Genomic DNA, 22,500 nt, shown 5'->3' on the forward strand with positions numbered 1-22,500 from the left:
CCTGTACTCACCTGCTCTGTCTACCCCACCTGTACTCACCTGCTCTGTCTACCCTACCTGAACTCACCTGCTCTGTCTACCCTACCTGAACTCACCTGCTCTGTCTACCCCACCTGTACTCACCTGCTCTGTCTACCCTACCTGAACTCACCTCCTCTGTCTACCCTACCTGTACTCACCTGCTCTGTCTACCCTACCTGTACTCACCTCCTCTGTCTACCCTACCTGAACTCACCTGCTCTGTCTACCCTACCTGTACTCACCTGCTCTGTCTACCCTACCTGTACTCACCTGCTCTGTCTAACCTACCTGTACTCACCTGCTCTGTCTACCCTACCTGTACTCACCTGCTCTGTCTACCCCACCTGTACTCACCTGCGCTGTCTACCCTACCTGTACTCACCTGCTCTGTCTACCCTACCTGAACTCACCTGCTCTGTCTACCCCACCTTTACTCACCTGCTCTGTCTACCCTACCTGAACTCACCTGCTCTGTCTACCCCACCTGTACTCACCTGCTCTGTCTACCCTACCTGAACTCACCTGCTCTGTCTACCCTACCTGTACTCACCTGCTCTGTCTACCCCACCTGTACTCACCTGCTCTGTCTACCCTACCTGAACTCACCTGCTCTGTCTACCCTACCTGTACTCACCTGCTCTATCTACCCTACCTGTACTCACCTGCTCTGTCTACCCTACCTGTACTCACCTGCTCTGTCTAACCTACCTGTACTCACCTGCTCTGTCTACCCTACCTGTACTCACCTGCTCTGTCTACCCCACCTGTACTCACCTGCTCTGTCTACCCTACCTGTACTCACCTGCTCTGTCTACCCTACCTGAACTCACCTGCTCTGTCTACCCCACCTTTACTCACCTGCTCTGTCTACCCTACCTGAACTCACCTGCTCTGTCTACCCCACCTGTACTCACCTGCTTTGTCTACCCTACCTGTACTCACCTGCTCTGTCTACCCCAACTATACTCACCTGCTCTGTCTACCCTACCTGTACTCACCTGCTCTGTCTACCCTACCTGTTCTGTCTACCCGACCTGCTCTGTCTACCCTACCTGTACTCACCTGCTCTGTCTACCCCACCTGCTCTGTCTACCCTACCTGCTCTGTCTACCCTACCTGCTCTGTCTACCATACCTGCTCTGTCTACCCCACCTTCTCTGTCTACCCCACCTGCTCTGTCTACCCTACTAGTACAAACCTGCTCTGTCCACCCTACCTGCTCTGTCTACCCTACCTGCTCTGTCTACCCTACCTGAACTCACCTGCTCTGTCTACCCTACCTGTACTCACCTGCTCTGTCTACCCTACCTGCTCTGTCTACCCTACCTGAACTCAGCTGCTCTGTCTACCCTACCAGTAGTCACCTGCTCTGTCTACCATACCTGTACTCACCTGCTCTGTCTACCCTAACTGAAGTCACCTTCTCTGTCTACCCTACCTGTACTCACCTGCTTGTCTACCCTACCTGTACTCACCTGCTCTGTCTATCCTACCTGTAGTCACCTGCTCTGTCTACCCTACTAGTACTCACCTGCACTGTCTACCCAACCTGCTCTGTCTACCCTACCCGTACTCACCTGCTCTGTCTACCCTACTAGTACTCACCTGCTCTGTCTAGCCTACCTGTTCTGTCTACCCTACTAGTACTCACCTGCTCTGTCTACCCCACCTGCTCTGTCTACCCTACCCTCTCTGTCTACCCTACCTGCTCTGTCTACCCTACCTGTACTCACCTGCTCTGTCTACTCTACTAGTACTCACCTGCTCTGTCTAGCCTACCTGCTCTGTCTACCCTACTAGTACTCACCTGCTCTGTCTACCCCACCTGCTCTGTCTACCCCACCTGCTCTGTCTACCCCACCTGCTCTGTCTACCCTAGCTGAACTCACCTGCTCTGTCTACCCTACTAGTACTCACCTGCTCTGTCTACACCACCTGCTCTGTCTACCCTACCTGTACTCACCTGCTCTGTCTACCCTACCTGCTCTGTCTACCCTACCTGCACTGTCTACCCCACCTGCTCTGTCTACCCCACCTGCTCTGTCTACCCTACTAGTACTCACCTGCTCTGTCTACACCACCTGCTCTGTCTACCCTACCTGTACTCACCTGCTCTGTCTAGCCTACCTGTACTCACCTGCTGTGTCTACCCTACCTGTACTCACCTGCTCTGTCTACCCTACCTGCTCTGTCTATCCTACCTGTACTCACCTGCTCTGTCTACCCTACCTGTACTCACCTGCTCTGTCTACCCTACCTGCTCTGTCTACCCTACCTGTACTCACCTGCTCTGTCTACCCTACCTGTAGTCACCTGCTCTGTCTACCCTACCTGCTCTGTCTTCCCCACCTGCTCTGTCTACCCCACCTGCTCTGTCTACCCTACCTGAACTCACCTGCTCTGTCTACCCTACCTGTACTCACCTGCTCTGTCTACCCTACCTGCTCTGTCTACCCTACCTGAACTCAGCTGCTCTGTCTACCCTACCAGTAGTCACCTGCTCTGTCTACCATACCTGTACTCACCTGCTCTGTCTACCCTAACTGAACTCACCTGCTCTGTCTACCCTACCTGTACTCACCTGCTTGTCTACCCTACCTGTACTCACCTGCTCTGTCTACCCTACCTGTATTCACCTGCTCTGTCTACCCTACCTGTACTCACCTGCTCTGTCTACCCTACCTGCTCTGTCTTCCCCACCTGCTCTGTCTACCCCACCTGCTCTGTCTACCCCACCTGCTCTGTCTACCCCACCTGCTCTGTCTACCCCACCTGTCCTGTTTACCCGACCTGCTCTGTCTACCCTACCTGCTCTGTCTACCCTACCTGCTCTGTCTACCCCACCTGCTCTGTCTACCCTACCTGCTCTGTCTACCCTACCTGCTCTGTCTACCCTACCTGTACTCACCTGCTCTGTCTACGGTACCTGTACTCACCTGCTCTGTCTACCCTACTAGTACTCATCTGCTCTGTCTAACCTACCTGTACTCACCTGCTCTGTCTACCCTACCTGTACTCACCTGCTCTGTCTACCATACAAAATACTCACCTGCTCTGTCTACCCTACCTGCTCTGTCTACCCCACCTGCTCTGTCTACCCCACCTGTACTCACCTGCTTTGTCTACCCTACCTGTACTCACCTGCTCTGTCTACCCCAACTATACTCACCTGCTCTGTCTACCCTACCTGTACTCACCTGCTCTGTCTACCCTACCTGCTCTGTCTACCCTACCTGCTCTGTCTACCCGACCTGCTCTGTCTACCCTACCTGTACTCACCTGCTCTGTCTACCCTACCTGTACTCACCTGCTCTGTCTACCCCACCTGCTCTGTCTACCATACCTGCTCTGTCTACCCTACCTGCTCTGTCTACCCTACCTGCTCTGTCTACCCTACCTGTTCTGTCTACCCCACCTGCTCTGTCTACCCCACCTGCTCTGTCTACCCTACTAGTACAAACCTGCTCTGTCTACCCTACCTTCTCTGTCTACCCTACCTGCTCTGTCTACCCTACCTGCTCTGTCTACCCTACCTGTACTCACCTGCTCTGTCTACCCTACCTGCTCTGTCTACCCTACCTGTACTCACCTGCTCTGTCTACCCTAACTGAACTCACCTGCTCTGTCTACCCTACCTGTACTCACCTGCTTGTCTACACTACCTGTACTCACCTGCTCTGTCTACCCTACCTGTACTCACCTGCTCTGTCTACCCTACTAGTACTCACCTGCACTGTCTACCCAACCTGCTCTGTCTACCCTACCTGTACTCACCTGCTCTGTCTACCCTACTAGTACTCACCTGCTCTGTCTAGCCTACCTGTTCTGTCTACCCTAGTAGTACTCACCTGCTCTGTCTACCCCACCTGCTCTGTCTACCCTACCCTCTCTGTCTACCCTACCTGCTCTGTCTACCCTACCTGTACTCACCTGCTCTGTCTACCCTACTAGTACTCACCTGCTCTGTCTAGCCTACCTGCTCTGTCTACCCTACTAGTACTCACCTGCTCTGTATACCCCACCTGCTCTGTCTACCCCACCTGCTCTGTCTACCCCACCTGCTCTGTCTACCCTAGCTGAACTCACCTGCTCTGTCTACCCTACTAGTACTCACCTGCTCTGTCTACACCACCTGCTCTGTCTACCCTACCTGTACTCACCTGCTCTGTCTACCCTACCTGCTCTGTCTACCCTACCTGCACTGTCTACCCCACCTGCTCTGTCTACCCCACCTGCTCTGTCTACCCTACTAGTACTCACCTGCACTGTCTACACCACCTGCTCTGTCTACCCTACCTGTACTCACCTGGTCTGTCTACCCTACCTGTATTCACCTGCTCTGTCTACCCCACCTGCTCTGTCTACCCTACTAGTACTCACCTGCTCTGTCTAGCGTACCTGCTCTGTCTACCCTACTAGTACTCACCTTCTCTGTCTACCCCACCTGCCCCGTCTACCCCACCTGATCTGTCTAACCCACCTGCTCTGTCTAACTCACCTGCTCTGTCTACCCCACCTGCCCTGTCTACCCCACCTGATCTGTCTAACTCACCTGCTCTGTCTTCCCTAACCGGAACTCAACTGCTCTGCCTACCCTACTAGTACTCACCTGCTCTGTCTACCCCACCTGTCCTGTCTACCCTACCTGCTCTGTCTAGCCTACCTGCTCTGTCTAGCCTACCTGCTCTGTCTAGCCTACCTGAACTCACCTGCTCTGTCTACCCTACCTGAACTCACCTGCTCTGTCTACACTACCTGCTCTGTCTAACCTACCTGAACTCACCTGCTCTGTCTACCCTACCTGAACTCACCTGCTCTGTCTACCCTACCTAAACTCACCTGCACTGTCTAATCTACCTGCTCTGTCTAACCTACCTGAACTCACCTGCTCTGTCTACCCTACCTGAACTCACCTGCTCTGTCTACCCTACCTAAACTCACCTGCACTGTCTACTCTACCAGTACTCACCTGCTCTTTCTACCCTACTAGTACTCACCTGATCTGTCTAACCCACCTGCTCTGTCTACCCTACCTGCTCTGTCTAGCCTACCTGCTCTGTCTAGCCTACCTGAACTCACCTGCTCTGTCTACCCTACCTGAACTCACCTGCTCTGTCTACCCTACCTGCTCTGTCTAACCTACCTGAACTCACCTGCTCTGTCTACCCTACCTGAACTCACCTGCTCTGTCTACCCTACCTAAACTCACCTGCACTGTCTACTCTACCAGTACTCACCTGCTCTTTCTACCCTACTAGTACTCACCTGCTCTGTCTACCCAGCCTGCTCTGTCTACCCCACATGCTCTGTCTAACCCACCTGCTCTGTCTACCCTACCTGCTCTGTCTATCCTACCTGAACTCACCTGCTCTGTCTACCCTACCTGAACTCACCTGCTCTGTCTACCCTACCTGCTCTGTCTACCCTACCTGAACTCACCTGCTCTGTCTACCCTACCAGTACTCAGGTGCTCTGTCTACCCTACCTGAACTCACCTGCTCTGTCTACCCTACCTGCTCTGTCTACCCTACCTGAACTCACCTGCTCTGTCTACCCTACCAGTACTCACCTGCTCTGTCCACCCTACCTGCTCTGTCTACCCTACCAGTACTCTCCTGCTCTGTCTACCCTACCAGTACTCACCTGCTCTGTCCACCCTACCTGCTCTGTCTACCCTACAAGTACTCTCCTGCTCTGTCTACCCTACCTGAACTCACCTGCTCTGTCTACTCTACCTGTACTCACCTTCTCTGTCTACCCTACCTGCTCTGTCTACCCTACCTGAACTCACCTGCTCTATCTACCCTACCAGTAGTCACCTGCTCTGTCTACCGTACCTGTACTCACCTGCTCTGTCTACCCTACCTGTACTCACCTGCTCTGTCTACCCTACCTGCTCTGTCTACCCTACCTGTACTCACCTGCTCTGTCTACCCTAACTGAACTCACCTGCTCTGTCTACCCTACCTGTACTCACCTGCTTGTCTACACTACCTGTACTCACCTGCTCTGTCTACCCTACCTGTACTCACCTGCTCTGTCTACCCTACTAGTACTCACCTGCACTGTCTACCCAACCTGCTCTGTCTACCCTACCTGTACTCACCTGCTCTGTCTACCCTACTAGTACTCACCTGCTCTGTCTAGCCTACCTGTTCTGTCTACCCTAGTAGTACTCACCTGCTCTGTCTACCCCACCTGCTCTGTCTACCCTACCCTCTCTGTCTACCCTACCTGCTCTGTCTACCCTACCTGTACTCACCTGCTCTGTCTACCCTACTAGTACTCACCTGCTCTGTCTAGCCTACCTGCTCTGTCTACCCTACTAGTACTCACCTGCTCTGTATACCCCACCTGCTCTGTCTACCCCACCTGCTCTGTCTACCCCACCTGCTCTGTCTACCCTAGCTGAACTCACCTGCTCTGTCTACCCTACTAGTACTCACCTGCTCTGTCTACACCACCTGCTCTGTCTACCCTACCTGTACTCACCTGCTCTGTCTACCCTACCTGCTCTGTCTACCCTACCTGCACTGTCTACCCCACCTGCTCTGTCTACCCCACCTGCTCTGTCTACCCTACTAGTACTCACCTGCACTGTCTACACCACCTGCTCTGTCTACCCTACCTGTACTCACCTGGTCTGTCTACCCTACCTGTATTCACCTGCTCTGTCTACCCCACCTGCTCTGTCTACCCTACTAGTACTCACCTGCTCTGTCTAGCGTACCTGCTCTGTCTACCCTACTAGTACTCACCTTCTCTGTCTACCCCACCTGCCCCGTCTACCCCACCTGATCTGTCTAACCCACCTGCTCTGTCTAACTCACCTGCTCTGTCTACCCCACCTGCCCTGTCTACCCCACCTGATCTGTCTAACTCACCTGCTCTGTCTTCCCTAACCGGAACTCAACTGCTCTGCCTACCCTACTAGTACTCACCTGCTCTGTCTACCCCACCTGTCCTGTCTACCCTACCTGCTCTGTCTAGCCTACCTGAACTCACCTGCTCTGTCTACCCTACCTGAACTCACCTGCTCTGTCTACACTACCTGCTCTGTCTAACCTACCTGAACTCACCTGCTCTGTCTACCCTACCTGAACTCACCTGCTCTGTCTACCCTACCTAAACTCACCTGCACTGTCTAATCTACCTGCTCTGTCTAACCTACCTGAACTCACCTGCTCTGTCTACCCTACCTGAACTCACCTGCTCTGTCTACCCTACCTAAACTCACCTGCACTGTCTACTCTACCAGTACTCACCTGCTCTTTCTACCCTACTAGTACTCACCTGATCTGTCTAACCCACCTGCTCTGTCTACCCTACCTGCTCTGTCTAGCCTACCTGCTCTGTCTAGCCTACCTGAACTCACCTGCTCTGTCTACCCTACCTGAACTCACCTGCTCTGTCTACCCTACCTGCTCTGTCTAACCTACCTGAACTCACCTGCTCTGTCTACCCTACCTGAACTCACCTGCTCTGTCTACCCTACCTAAACTCACCTGCACTGTCTACTCTACCAGTACTCACCTGCTCTTTCTACCCTACTAGTACTCACCTGCTCTGTCTACCCAGCCTGCTCTGTCTACCCCACATGCTCTGTCTAACCCACCTGCTCTGTCTACCCTACCTGCTCTGTCTATCCTACCTGAACTCACCTGCTCTGTCTACCCTACCTGAACTCACCTGCTCTGTCTACCCTACCTCCTCTGTCTACCCTACCTGAACTCACCTGCTCTGTCTACCCTACCAGTACTCAGGTGCTCTGTCTACCCTACCTGAACTCACCTGCTCTGTCTACCCTACCTGCTCTGTCTACCCTACCTGAACTCACCTGCTCTGTCTACCCTACCAGTACTCACCTGCTCTGTCCACCCTACCTGCTCTGTCTACCCTACCAGTACTCTCCTGCTCTGTCTACCCTACCAGTACTCACCTGCTCTGTCCACCCTACCTGCTCTGTCTACCCTACAAGTACTCTCCTGCTCTGTCTACCCTACCTGAACTCACCTGCTCTGTCTACTCTACCTGTACTCACCTTCTCTGTCTACCCTACCTGCTCTGTCTACCCTACCTGAACTCACCTGCTCTATCTACCCTACCAGTAGTCACCTGCTCTGTCTACCGTACCTGTACTCACCTGCTCTGTCTACCCTAACTGAACTCACCTGCTCTGTCTACCCTACCTGTACTCACCTGCTCTGTCTACTCTACCAGTAAACACCTGCTCTGTCTACCCTACCAGTACTCACCTGCTCTGTCCACCCTACCTGCTCTGTCTACCCTACCAGTACTCTCCTGCTCTGTCTACCCTACCAGTACTCACCTGCTCTGTCCACCCTACCTGCTCTGTCTACCCTACAAGTACTCTCCTGCTCTGTCTACCCTACCTGAACTCACCTGCTCTGTCTACTCTACCTGTACTCACCTTCTCTGTCTACCCTACCTGCTCTGTCTACCCTACCTGAACTCACCTGCTCTATCTACCCTACCAGTAGTCACCTGCTCTGTCTACCGTACCTGTACTCACCTGCTCTGTCTACCCTAACTGAACTCACCTGCTCTGTCTACCCTACCTGTACTCACCTGCTCTGTCTACTCTACCAGTAAACACCTGCTCTGTCTACCCTACCTGTACTCACCTGCTCTGTCTACCCTAACTGAACTCACCTGCTCTGTCTAGCCTACCTGCTCTGTCTACCCTACTAGTACTCACCTGCTCTGTCTACCCCACCTGCTCTGTCTACCCCACCTGCTCTGTCTACCCTACCTGCTCTGTCTACCCTACCTGAACTCACCTGCTCTGTCTACCCTACTAGTACTCACCTGCTCTGTCTACACCACCTGCTCTGTCTACCCTACCTGCTCTGTCTACCCTACCTGCTCTGTCTACCCTACCTGCTCTGTCTACCCTACCTGTACTCACCTGCTCTGTCTACCCTACCTGTACTCACCTGCTCTGTCTACCCCACCTGCCCTGTCTACCCCACCTGATCTGTCTAACCCACCTGCTCTGTCTACCCTACCTGCTCTGTCTAGCCTACCTGCTCTGTCTAGCCTACCTGAACTCACCTGCTCTGTCTACCCTACCTGAACTCACCTGCTCTGTCTACCCTACCTGCTCTGTCTAACCTACCTGAACTCACCTGCTCTGTCTACCCTACATGAACTCACCTGCTCTGTCTACCCTACCTAAACTCACCTGCACTGTCTACTCTACCTGCTCTGTCTAACCTACCTGAACTCACCTGCTCTGTCTACCCTACCTGAACTCACCTGCTCTGTCTACCCTACCTAAACTCACCTGCACTGTCTACTCTACCAGTACTCACCTGCTCTTTCTACCCTACTAGTACTCACCTGATCTGTCTAACCCACCTGCTCTGTCTACCCTACCTGCTCTGTCTAGCCTACCTGCTCTGTCTAGCCTACCTGAACTCACCTGCTCTGTCTACCCTACCTGAACTCACCTGCTCTGTCTACCCTACCTGCTCTGTCTAACCTACCTGAACTCACCTGCTCTGTCTACCCTACCTGAACTCACCTGCTCTGTCTACCCTACCTAAACTCACCTGCACTGTCTACTCTACCAGTACTCACCTGCTCTTTCTACCCTACTAGTACTCACCTGCTCTGTCTACCCAGCCTGCTCTGTCTACCCCACATGCTCTGTCTAACCCACCTGCTCTGTCTACCCTACCTGCTCTGTCTATCCTACCTGAACTCACCTGCTCTGTCTACCCTACCTGAACTCACCTGCTCTGTCTACCCTACCTCCTCTGTCTACCCTACCTGAACTCACCTGCTCTGTCTACCCTACCAGTACTCAGGTGCTCTGTCTACCCTACCTGAACTCACCTGCTCTGTCTACCCTACCTGCTCTGTCTACCCTACCTGAACTCACCTGCTCTGTCTACCCTACCAGTACTCACCTGCTCTGTCCACCCTACCTGCTCTGTCTACCCTACCAGTACTCTCCTGCTCTGTCTACCCTACCAGTACTCACCTGCTCTGTCCACCCTACCTGCTCTGTCTACCCTACAAGTACTCTCCTGCTCTGTCTACCCTACCTGAACTCACCTGCTCTGTCTACTCTACCTGTACTCACCTTCTCTGTCTACCCTACCTGCTCTGTCTACCCTACCTGAACTCACCTGCTCTATCTACCCTACCAGTAGTCACCTGCTCTGTCTACCGTACCTGTACTCACCTGCTCTGTCTAACCTACCTGAACTCACCTGCTCTGTCTACCCTACCTGAACTCACCTGCTCTGTCTACCCTACCTAAACTCACCTGCACTGTCTACTCTACCAGTACTCACCTGCTCTTTCTACCCTACTAGTACTCACCTGCTCTGTCTACCCAGCCTGCTCTGTCTACCCCACATGCTCTGTCTAACCCACCTGCTCTGTCTACCCTACCTGCTCTGTCTATCCTACCTGAACTCACCTGCTCTGTCTACCCTACCTGAACTCACCTGCTCTGTCTACCCTACCTCCTCTGTCTACCCTACCTGAACTCACCTGCTCTGTCTACCCTACCAGTACTCAGGTGCTCTGTCTACCCTACCTGAACTCACCTGCTCTGTCTACCCTACCTGCTCTGTCTACCCTACCTGAACTCACCTGCTCTGTCTACCCTACCAGTACTCACCTGCTCTGTCCACCCTACCTGCTCTGTCTACCCTACCAGTACTCTCCTGCTCTGTCTACCCTACCAGTACTCACCTGCTCTGTCCACCCTACCTGCTCTGTCTACCCTACAAGTACTCTCCTGCTCTGTCTACCCTACCTGAACTCACCTGCTCTGTCTACTCTACCTGTACTCACCTTCTCTGTCTACCCTACCTGCTCTGTCTACCCTACCTGAACTCACCTGCTCTATCTACCCTACCAGTAGTCACCTGCTCTGTCTACCGTACCTGTACTCACCTGCTCTGTCTACCCTAACTGAACTCACCTGCTCTGTCTACCCTACCTGTACTCACCTGCTCTGTCTACTCTACCAGTAAACACCTGCTCTGTCTACCCTACCAGTACTCACCTGCTCTGTCCACCCTACCTGCTCTGTCTACCCTACCAGTACTCTCCTGCTCTGTCTACCCTACCAGTACTCACCTGCTCTGTCCACCCTACCTGCTCTGTCTACCCTACAAGTACTCTCCTGCTCTGTCTACCCTACCTGAACTCACCTGCTCTGTCTACTCTACCTGTACTCACCTTCTCTGTCTACCCTACCTGCTCTGTCTACCCTACCTGAACTCACCTGCTCTATCTACCCTACCAGTAGTCACCTGCTCTGTCTACCGTACCTGTACTCACCTGCTCTGTCTACCCTAACTGAACTCACCTGCTCTGTCTACCCTACCTGTACTCACCTGCTCTGTCTACTCTACCAGTAAACACCTGCTCTGTCTACCCTACCTGTACTCACCTGCTCTGTCTACCCTAACTGAACTCACCTGCTCTGTCTAGCCTACCTGCTCTGTCTACCCTACTAGTACTCACCTGCTCTGTCTACCCCACCTGCTCTGTCTACCCCACCTGCTCTGTCTACCCTACCTGCTCTGTCTACCCTACCTGAACTCACCTGCTCTGTCTACCCTACTAGTACTCACCTGCTCTGTCTACACCACCTGCTCTGTCTACCCTACCTGCTCTGTCTACCCTACCTGCTCTGTCTACCCTACCTGCTCTGTCTACCCTACCTGTACTCACCTGCTCTGTCTACCCTACCTGTACTCACCTGCTCTGTCTACCCCACCTGCCCTGTCTACCCCACCTGATCTGTCTAACCCACCTGCTCTGTCTACCCTACCTGCTCTGTCTAGCCTACCTGCTCTGTCTAGCCTACCTGAACTCACCTGCTCTGTCTACCCTACCTGAACTCACCTGCTCTGTCTACCCTACCTGCTCTGTCTAACCTACCTGAACTCACCTGCTCTGTCTACCCTACATGAACTCACCTGCTCTGTCTACCCTACCTAAACTCACCTGCACTGTCTACTCTACCTGCTCTGTCTAACCTACCTGAACTCACCTGCTCTGTCTACCCTACCTGAACTCACCTGCTCTGTCTACCCTACCTAAACTCACCTGCACTGTCTACTCTACCAGTACTCACCTGCTCTTTCTACCCTACTAGTACTCACCTGATCTGTCTAACCCACCTGCTCTGTCTACCCTACCTGCTCTGTCTAGCCTACCTGCTCTGTCTAGCCTACCTGAACTCACCTGCTCTGTCTACCCTACCTGAACTCACCTGCTCTGTCTACCCTACCTGCTCTGTCTAACCTACCTGAACTCACCTGCTCTGTCTACCCTACCTGAACTCACCTGCTCTGTCTACCCTACCTAAACTCACCTGCACTGTCTACTCTACCAGTACTCACCTGCTCTTTCTACCCTACTAGTACTCACCTGTTCTGTCTACCCAGCCTGCTCTGTCTACCCCACATGCTCTGTCTAACCCACCTGCTCTGTCTACCCTACCTGCTCTGTCTATCCTACCTGAACTCACCTGCTCTGTCTACCCTACCTGAACTCACCTGCTCTGTCTACCCTACCTCCTCTGTCTACCCTACCTGAACTCACCTGCTCTGTCTACCCTACCAGTACTCAGGTGCTCTGTCTACCCTACCTGAACTCACCTGCTCTGTCTACCCTACCTGCTCTGTCTACCCTACCTGAACTCACCTGCTCTGTCTACCCTACCAGTACTCACCTGCTCTGTCCACCCTACCTGCTCTGTCTACCCTACCAGTACTCTCCTGCTCTGTCTACCCTACCAGTACTCACCTGCTCTGTCCACCCTACCTGCTCTGTCTACCCTACAAGTACTCTCCTGCTCTGTCTACCCTACCTGAACTCACCTGCTCTGTCTACTCTACCTGTACTCACCTTCTCTGTCTACCCTACCTGCTCTGTCTACCCTACCTGAACTCACCTGCTCTATCTACCCTACCAGTAGTCACCTGCTCTGTCTACCGTACCTGTACTCACCTGCTCTGTCTACCCTAACTGAACTCACCTGCTCTGTCTACCCTACCTGTACTCACCTGCTCTGTCTACTCTACCAGTAAACACCTGCTCTGTCTACCCTACCTGTACTCACCTGCTCTGTCTACCCTAACTGAACTCACCTGCTCTGTCTAGCCTACCTGCTCTGTCTACCCTACTAGTACTCACCTGCTCTGTCTACCCCACCTGCTCTGTCTACCCCACCTGCTCTGTCTACCCTACCTGCTCTGTCTACCCTACCTGAACTCACCTGCTCTGTCTACCCTACTAGTACTCACCTGCTCTGTCTACACCACCTGCTCTGTCTACCCTACCTGCTCTGTCTACCCTACCTGCTCTGTCTACCCTACCTGCTCTGTCTACCCTACCTGTACTCACCTGCTCTGTCTACCCTACCTGTACTCACCTGCTCTGTCTACCCCACCTGCCCTGTCTACCCCACCTGATCTGTCTAACCCACCTGCTCTGTCTACCCTACCTGCTCTGTCTAGCCTACCTGCTCTGTCTAGCCTACCTGAACTCACCTGCTCTGTCTACCCTAACTGAACTCACCTGCTTTGTCTACCCTACCTGCTCTGTCTAACCTACCTGAACTCACCTCCTCTGTCTACCCTACCTGAACTCACCTGCTCTGTCTACCCTACCTTCTCTGTCTACCCTACCTGAACTCACCTGCTCTGTCTACCCTAACTGAACTCACCTGCTTTGTCTACCCTACCTGCTCTGTCTACCCTACCTGAACTCACCTCCTCTGTCTACCCTACCTGAACTCACCTGCTCTGTCTACCCTACCTTCTCTGTCTACCCTACCTGAACTCACCTCCTCTGTCTACCCTACCTGAACTCACCTGCTCTGTCTACCCTACCTTCTCTGTCTACCCTACCTGAACTCACCTGCTCTTTCTACCCTACTAGTACTCACCTGTTCTGTCTACCCAGCCTGCTCTGTCTACCCCACATGCTCTGTCTAACCCACCTGCTCTGTCTACCCTACCTGCTCTGTCTATCCTACCTGAACTCACCTGCTCTGTCTACCCTACCTGAACTCACCTGCTCTGTCTACCCTACCTCCTCTGTCTACCCTACCTGAACTCACCTGCTCTGTCTACCCTACCAGTACTCAGGTGCTCTGTCTACCCTACCTGAACTCACCTGCTCTGTCTACCCTACCTGCTCTGTCTACCCTACCTGAACTCACCTGCTCTGTCTACCCTACCAGTACTCACCTGCTCTGTCCACCCTACCTGCTCTGTCTACCCTACCAGTACTCTCCTGCTCTGTCTACCCTACCAGTACTCACCTGCTCTGTCCACCCTACCTGCTCTGTCTACCCTACAAGTACTCTCCTGCTCTGTCTACCCTACCTGAACTCACCTGCTCTGTCTACTCTACCTGTACTCACCTTCTCTGTCTACCCTACCTGCTCTGTCTACCCTACCTGAACTCACCTGCTCTATCTACCCTACCAGTAGTCACCTGCTCTGTCTACCGTACCTGTACTCACCTGCTCTGTCTACCCTAACTGAACTCACCTGCTCTGTCTACCCTACCTGTACTCACCTGCTCTGTCTACTCTACCAGTAAACACCTGCTCTGTCTACCCTACCTGTACTCACCTGCTCTGTCTACCCTAACTGAACTCACCTGCTCTGTCTAGCCTACCTGCTCTGTCTACCCTACTAGTACTCACCTGCTCTGTCTACCCCACCTGCTCTGTCTACCCCACCTGCTCTGTCTACCCTACCTGCTCTGTCTACCCTACCTGAACTCACCTGCTCTGTCTACCCTACTAGTACTCACCTGCTCTGTCTACACCACCTGCTCTGTCTACCCTACCTGCTCTGTCTACCCTACCTGCTCTGTCTACCCTACCTGCTCTGTCTACCCTACCTGTACTCACCTGCTCTGTCTACCCTACCTGTACTCACCTGCTCTGTCTACCCCACCTGCCCTGTCTACCCCACCTGATCTGTCTAACCCACCTGCTCTGTCTACCCTACCTGCTCTGTCTAGCCTACCTGCTCTGTCTAGCCTACCTGAACTCACCTGCTCTGTCTACCCTAACTGAACTCACCTGCTTTGTCTACCCTACCTGCTCTGTCTAACCTACCTGAACTCACCTCCTCTGTCTACCCTACCTGAACTCACCTGCTCTGTCTACCCTACCTTCTCTGTCTACCCTACCTGAACTCACCTGCTCTGTCTACCCTAACTGAACTCACCTGCTTTGTCTACCCTACCTGCTCTGTCTACCCTACCTGAACTCACCTGCTCTGTCTACCCTACCTGAACTCACCTGCTCTGTCTACCCTACCTGCTCTGTCTACCCTACCTGAACTCACCTGCTCTGTCTACCCTACCAGTACTCACCTGCTCTGTCCACCCTACCTGTACTCTCCTGCTCTGTCTACCCTACCTGAACTCACCTGCTCTGTCTACTCTACAAGTACTCACCTGCTCTGTCTACCCTACCTGCTCTGTCTACCCTACCTGAACTCACCTGCTCTGTCTACCCTACCTGTACTCGCCTGCTCTGTCTACCCTACCTGTACTCACCTGCTCTGTCTACTCTTCCAGTAACCACCTGCTCTGTCTACCCTACCTGAACTCACCTGCTCTGTCTACCCTACCTGTACTCACCTGCTCTATCTACCCTACCTGCTCTGTCTACACTACCTGAACTCACCTGCTCTGTCTACCCTACCAGTACTCACCTGCTCTGTCCACCCTACCTGTACTCTCCTGCTCTGTCTACCCTACCTGAACTCACCTGCTCTGTCTACTCTACAAGTACTCACCTGCTCTGTCTACCCTACCTGCTCTGTCTACCCTACCTGAACTCACCTGCTCTGTCTACCCTACCTGTACTCGCCTGCTCTGTCTACCCTACCTGTACTCACCTGCTCTGTCTACTCTTCCAGTAACCACCTGCTCTGTCTACCCTACCTGAACTCACCTGCTCTGTCTACCCTACCTGTACTCACCTGCTCTATCTACCCTACCTGCTCTGTCTACACTACCTGAACTCACCTGCTCTCTCTACCCTACCTGTACTCACCTGCTCTGTCTACCCTACCTGAACTCTCCTGCTCTGTCTACCCTACCAGTACTCACCTATTCTGTCTACTGTACCAGTACTCACCTGCTCTGTCTACCCTACCTGCTCTTTCAACCCTACCTGTACTCACCTGCTCTGTCTACACTACCTGCTCTGTCTACCCTACCTGAACTCACCTGCTCTGTCTACACTACCTGTACTCACCTGCTCTGTCTACCCTAACTGAACTCACCTGCTTGTCTACCCTACCTGTGCTCACCTGCTCTGTCTACCGTACCTGTACTCACCTGCTCTGTCTATCCTAACTGAACTCACCTGCTCTGTCTACCCTACCTGTACTCGCCTGCTTTTCTACCCTACCTGTACTCACCTGCTTTGTCTACTCTACCAGTACTCACCTGCTCTGTCTACCCTACCTGATCTGTCTACCCTATATGAACTCACCTGATCTTTCTACCCTACTAGTACTCACCTGCTCTGTCTACCCCACCTGCTCTGTCTACCCCACATGCTCTGTCTAACCCACCTGCTCGGTCTACCCCACCTGCTCTGTCTACCCTACCTGAACTCACCTGCTCTGTCCACCCTACCTGCTCTGTCTACCGTACCTGAACTCACCTGCTCTGTCTACCCTACCAGTACTCACCTGCTCTGTCCACCCTACCTGTACTCTCCTGCTCTGTCTACCGTACCTGAACTCACCTGCTCTGTCTACTCTACCAGTACTCACCTGCTCTGTCTACCCTACCTGTACTCACCTGCTCTGTCTACCCTACCTGCTCTGTCTACCCTACCTGAACTCACCTGCTCTGTCTACCCTACCTGTACTCACCTGCTCTGTCTACCCTACCTGCTCTGTCTATCCTACCTGAACTCACCTGCTCTGTCTACCCTACCTGCTCTGTCTACCCTACCTGCTCTGTCTACCCTACCAGTACTCACCTCCTCTGTCTACCCTACCTGTACTCACCTGCTCTGTATACCCTACCTGTACTCACCTGCTCTGTCTACCCTACCTGAACTCACCTGCTGTGTCTACTCTACCAGTACTCACCTGCTCTGTCTAACCTACCTGCTCTGACTACCCAACCTGTACTCACCTGCTCTGTCTACCCTACTTGCTCTGTCTACTCTACCTACTCTGTCTACCCTACTAGTACTCACCTGCTCTGTCTACCCCACCTGCTCTGTCAACCCTACCTGCTCTGTCTACCCTACCTGTACTCACCTTCTCTGTCTACCCTACCTGAACTCACCTGCTCTGTCTACCCTACCTGTACTCACCTGCTCTGTCTACTCTACCTGTACTCACCTGCTCTGTCTACCCTACCTGAACTCACCTGCTCTGTCTACCCTACCTGTTCTGTCTACCCTACCTGAACTCACCTGCTCTTTCAACCCTACCTGAACTCACCTGCTCTGTCTACCCTTCTAGTACTCACCTGCTCTGTCTACCCCACCTGCCCTCTTTACCCCACCTGCTCTGTCTAACCCACCTGCATTTTATTACCCTACCTGCTCTGTCTACCCTACCTGAACTCACCTGCTCTGTCTAGCCTACCTGAACTCACCTGCACTGTCTACCCTACATGCTCTGTTTACCCTACCTGAACTCACCTGCTCTGTCTACCCTACCTGAACTCACCTGCTCTGTCTACCCTACATGCTCTGTTTACCCTACCTGAACTCACCTGCTCTGTCTACCCTACCTGAACTCACCTGCTCTGTCTACCCTACCAGTACTCACCTCCTCTGTCTACACTACCTGTACTCACCTGCTCTGTCTACCCTACCTGTACTCACCTCTCTACTCTACCAGTACTCACCTGCTCTGTCTAACCTACCTGCTCTGACTACCCAACCTGTACTCACTTGCTCTGTCTACCCTACCTGCTCTGTCTACTCTACCTGCTCTGTCTACCCTACTAGTACTCACCTGCTCTGTCTACCCCACCTGTACTCACCTGCTCTGTCTACTCTACCTGTACTCACCTGCTCTGTCTACCCTACCTGCTCTGTCCACCCTACCTGAACTCACCTGCTCTGTCTACCCCACCTGAACTCACCTGCTCTGTCTACTCTACCTGTACTCACCTGCTCTGTCTACCCTACCTGCTCTGTCTACTCTACCTGCTCTGTCTACCCTACTAGTACTCACCTGCTCTGTCTACCCCACCTGCTCTGTCAACCCTACCTGCTCTGTCTACCCTACCTGAACTCACCTGCTCAGTCTACCCTACCTGAACTCACCTGCTCTGTCTACTCTACCTGTACTCACCTGCTCTGTCTACCCTACCTGCTCTGTCTACTCTACCTGCTCTGTCTACCCTACTAGTACTCACCTGCTCTGTCTACCCCACCTGCTCTGTCAACCCTACCTGCTCTGTCTACCCTACCTGAACTCACCTGCTCAGTCTACCCTACCTGAACTCACCTGCTCTGTCTACCCTACCTGTACTCACCTGCTCTGTCTACTCTACCTGTACTCACCTGCTCTGTCTACCCTACCTGCTCTGTCCACCCTACCTGAACTAACCTGCTCTGTTTACCCCCCCTGCTCTGTCTACCCTACCTGCTCTGTCTACCCTACCTGTACTCACCTGCTCTGTCTACTCTACCTGTACTCACCTGCTCTGTCTACCCTACCTGCTCTGTCTACCCTACCTGAACTCACCTGCTCTGTCTACCTTACCTGTACTCACCTTCTCTGTCTACCCTACCTGTACTCACCTGCTCTGTCTACCCTACCCTCTCTGTCTACCCTACCTGAACTCACCTGCTCTGTCTACCCTACCTGAACTCACCTGCTCTGTCTACCCTACCTGCTCTGTCCACCCTACCTGAACTAACCTGCTCTGTTTACCCCCCCTGCTCTGTCTACCCTACCTGCTCTGTCTACCCTACCTGAACTCACCTGCTCTGTCTACCTTATCTGTACTCACCTTCTCTGTCTACCCTACCTGTACTCACCTGCTCTGTCTACCCTACCCTCTCTGTCTACCCTACCTGCTCTGGCTACCCTACCCTCTCTGTCTACCCTACCTGCTCTGGCTACCCTACCTGTACTCACCTGCTCTGTCTACCCTACTTGTACTCACCTGCTCTGTCTACCCTACCTGTACTCACCTGCTCTGTCTACCCTAACAGTACTCACCTGCTTTGTCTACCTTACCTGAACTCACCTGCTCTGTCTACCCTACCTGCTCTGTCTACACTCACAGTACTCACCTGCTCTGTCTACCCTAGCAGTACTCTCCTGCTCTGTCTAACCTATCAGTACTCACGTGCTATGTCTACCCTACCTGTACTCACCTGCTCTTTCTACCCTACTCTTTCTGTCTACCCTACCTGCTCTGGCTACCCCACCTGAACTCACCTGCTCTGTCTACCCTACCTGAACTCACCTGCTCTGTCTACCCTACCTGATCTTTCTACCCTACCCTCTCTGTCTACCCTACCTGCTCTGTCTACCCTACCTCCTCTGTCTACCCTACCTGAACTCACCTGCTCTGTCTACCCTACCTGTAATCACCTGCTCTGTCTACCCTACCTGTAATCACCTGCTCTGTCTACCCTACTTGTACTCACCTGCTCTGTCTACCCTACCTGCACTCACCTGCTCTGTCTACCCTAACAGTTCTCACCTCCTCTGTCTACCCTACCTGTACTCACCTGCTCTGTCTACCCTACCTGAACTCACCTGCTCTGTCTACCCTACCTGTACTCACCTGCTCTGTCTACTCTACCTGTACTCATCTGCTCTGTCTACCCTACCTTCTCTGTCTACCCTACCTGAACTCACCTGCTCTGTCTACCCTACCTGTTCTGTCTACCCTACCTGAACTCACCTGCTCTGTCTACCCTACCTGTACTCACCTGCTCTGTCTACCCTACCCTCTCTGTCTACCCTACCTGTACTCACCTGCTCTGTCTACCCTACCCTCTCTGTCTACCCTACCCGTACTCACCTGCTCTGTCTACCCTACCCTCTCTGTCTACCCTACCTGAACTTACCTGCTCTGTCTACCCTACCTGTTTTGTCTACCCTACCTGAACTCACCTGCTCTGTCTACCCTACCTGAACTCACCTGCTCTGTCTACCCTACCCTCTCTGTCTACCCTACCTGTACTCACCTGCTCTGTCTACCCTACCCTCTCTGTCTACCCTACCTGAACTCACCTGCTCTGTCTACCCTACCTGAACTCACCTGCTCTGTCTACCCTACCTGTACTCACCTTCTCTGTCTACCCCACCTGTACTCAATTGCTCCGTCAACCACTAGTTCTCTTTCTTCTCATGTAAGTTCTCTTTCTTCTCATGTAAGTTCTGTTTCTTCTCATGTAAGTTCTCTTTCTTGAGATGTAAGTTCTCTTTCTTCTCATGTAAGTTCTCTTTCTTCTCATGTAAGTTCTCTTTCTTGAGATGTAAGTTCTCTTTCTTCTCATGTAAGTTCTCTTTCTTCTCATGTAAGTTCTCTTTCTTCTCATGTAAGTTCTCTTTCTTCTCATGTAAGTTCTCTTTCTTGAGATGTAAGTTCTCTTTCTTCTCATGTACGTTCTCTTTCTTGAGATGTAAGTTCTCTTTCTTCTCATGTAAGTTCTCTTTCTTCTCATGTAAGTCCTCTATTTTGTGATGTAATTTCTTTTTTTTCACAATGAATAAAATGAAAGCATGCAAACCAGCGAGATTTAAGTGATTTTACAACCTTCTAACACAGGAAATAGATGGATGAAAAATAAAGATCCTCAGGTGGGGCGGGGCATGCGTGTTTATTATTTTAAATGTTTACTTTACCGTTATTTTATCAGATAAGTTGACTGTGAACACGTTCTGATTGACAGCAATGGCCTGGGGAATAGTTACAGCGGACAGGAGGGGGATGAATGAGCCAATTGTAAACTGAGGATTATTAGGTGACCGTGATGGTTTGAGGGCCAGATTGGGAATTTAGCCAGGACACCAGGGTTAACACCCCTACTCTTACGATAAGTGCCATGGGATCTTTAGTGACCACAGAGAGTCAGGACACCCGTTTGACGTCCCATCCGAAAGACTGCACCCTACACAGGGCAATGTCCCCAATCACTGAGATATTTAGACCAGAGGAAAGAGTGCCTCCTACTGGCCCTCTAACACCACTTCCAGCAGCATCTGGTCATCCAGGGACTGACCAGGGCCAACCCTGCTTAGCTTCAGAAACAAGCCAGCAGTGGGAGGCAGGGTGGGAGGAGGGTGGGATGAGGGTGGGATGAGGGTGGGATGCAGGGTGGGATGCAGGGTGGGATGAGGGTGGGATGCAGGGTGGGATGAGGGTGGGATGAGGATGGGATGCAGGGTGGGATGAGGGTGGGATGCAGGGTGGGATGAGGGTGGGATGCAGGGTGGGATGAGGGTGGGATGCAGGGTGGGATGAGGGTGGGATGAGGGTGGGATGCAGGGTGGGATGAGGGTGGGATGAGGGTGGGATGCAGGGTGGGATGAGGGTGGGATGAGGGTGGGATGCTGGGTGGGATGAGGGTGGGATGAGGGTGGGATACAGGGTGGGATGAGGGTGGGAAGAGGGTGGGATGCAGGGTGGGATACAGGGTGGGATGAGGGTGGGATGCAGGGTGGGATGAGGGTGGGATGCAGGGTGGGATGAGGGTGGGATGAGGGTGGGATGAGGGTGGGATGCAGGGTGGGATGAGGGTGGGATACAGGGTGGGATGAGGGTGGGATACAGGGTGGGATGAGGGTGGGATGAGGGTGGGAAGAGGGTGGGATGCAGGGTGGGATACAGGGTGGGATGCAGGGTGGGATGCAGGGTGGGATGCAGGGTGGGAAGAGGGTGGGATGCAGGGTGGGATACAGGGTGGGATGAGGGTGGGAAGAGGGTGGGATGAGGGTGGGATGAGGGTGGGATGCAGGGTGGGATGAGGGTGGGAAGAGGGTGGGATGCAGGGTGGGATACAGGGTGGGATGCAGGGTGTTGCTAGTGTGTGTTACCTGGCAGGCGGCGGGGCGGGTCAGTGATGTTGGGCAGGCCCGTGGCTCGGCTGGAGGAGAGGGGCGTGGTGGAGTGGACAGACAGGGAGGTCATGGGACTCAGGTAGGACGGGTAGGGCTGCTCATAGGACCAGGGAGGAGACGACTGGGACTGGCGAGGGTCTGGAAGAGGAGAAAGGGATGGTTAGAAAGGAGGAGGAGGAGGAAGAGGAGGAGGAGGAGAGGGGGGTGGCTAGAGATGAGGAGGAGGTGGAGGAGGAGGAGGAGGAGGAGTTGTCCAGTGTTCTCCCTCTGTATCAGGGCCAGTAGGAGTGAATACTGTGTAATGAATACTGTGTAGTGAATACAGTGTAGAGAACAATGTGTAGTGAATACTGTGTAGTGAACACTGTGTAGTGAATACTGTGTAGAG

The 22,500-nt window shown here is 53.1% G+C and overlaps 1 protein-coding gene across 1 annotated transcript in view; it reads right to left on the reverse strand.

The window, feature by feature from the left end:
• Positions 1 to 22,500, reverse strand: part of LOC123995754 (runt-related transcription factor 2-like) — a 231,598-nt gene that overhangs the window by 15,288 nt on the left and 193,810 nt on the right. Inside the window, exon 6 of the mRNA XM_046299428.1 lies at positions 22,089 to 22,250. Coding sequence (XP_046155384.1) covers positions 22,089 to 22,250 — 162 coding nt within the window. The remainder of the gene's footprint in view (positions 1 to 22,088; positions 22,251 to 22,500) is intronic.

This window comes from Oncorhynchus gorbuscha, linkage group LG14 (assembly GCF_021184085.1).
Source record: "Oncorhynchus gorbuscha isolate QuinsamMale2020 ecotype Even-year linkage group LG14, OgorEven_v1.0, whole genome shotgun sequence".
In the NCBI taxonomy this organism is placed as follows: domain Eukaryota; kingdom Metazoa; phylum Chordata; class Actinopteri; order Salmoniformes; family Salmonidae; genus Oncorhynchus; species Oncorhynchus gorbuscha.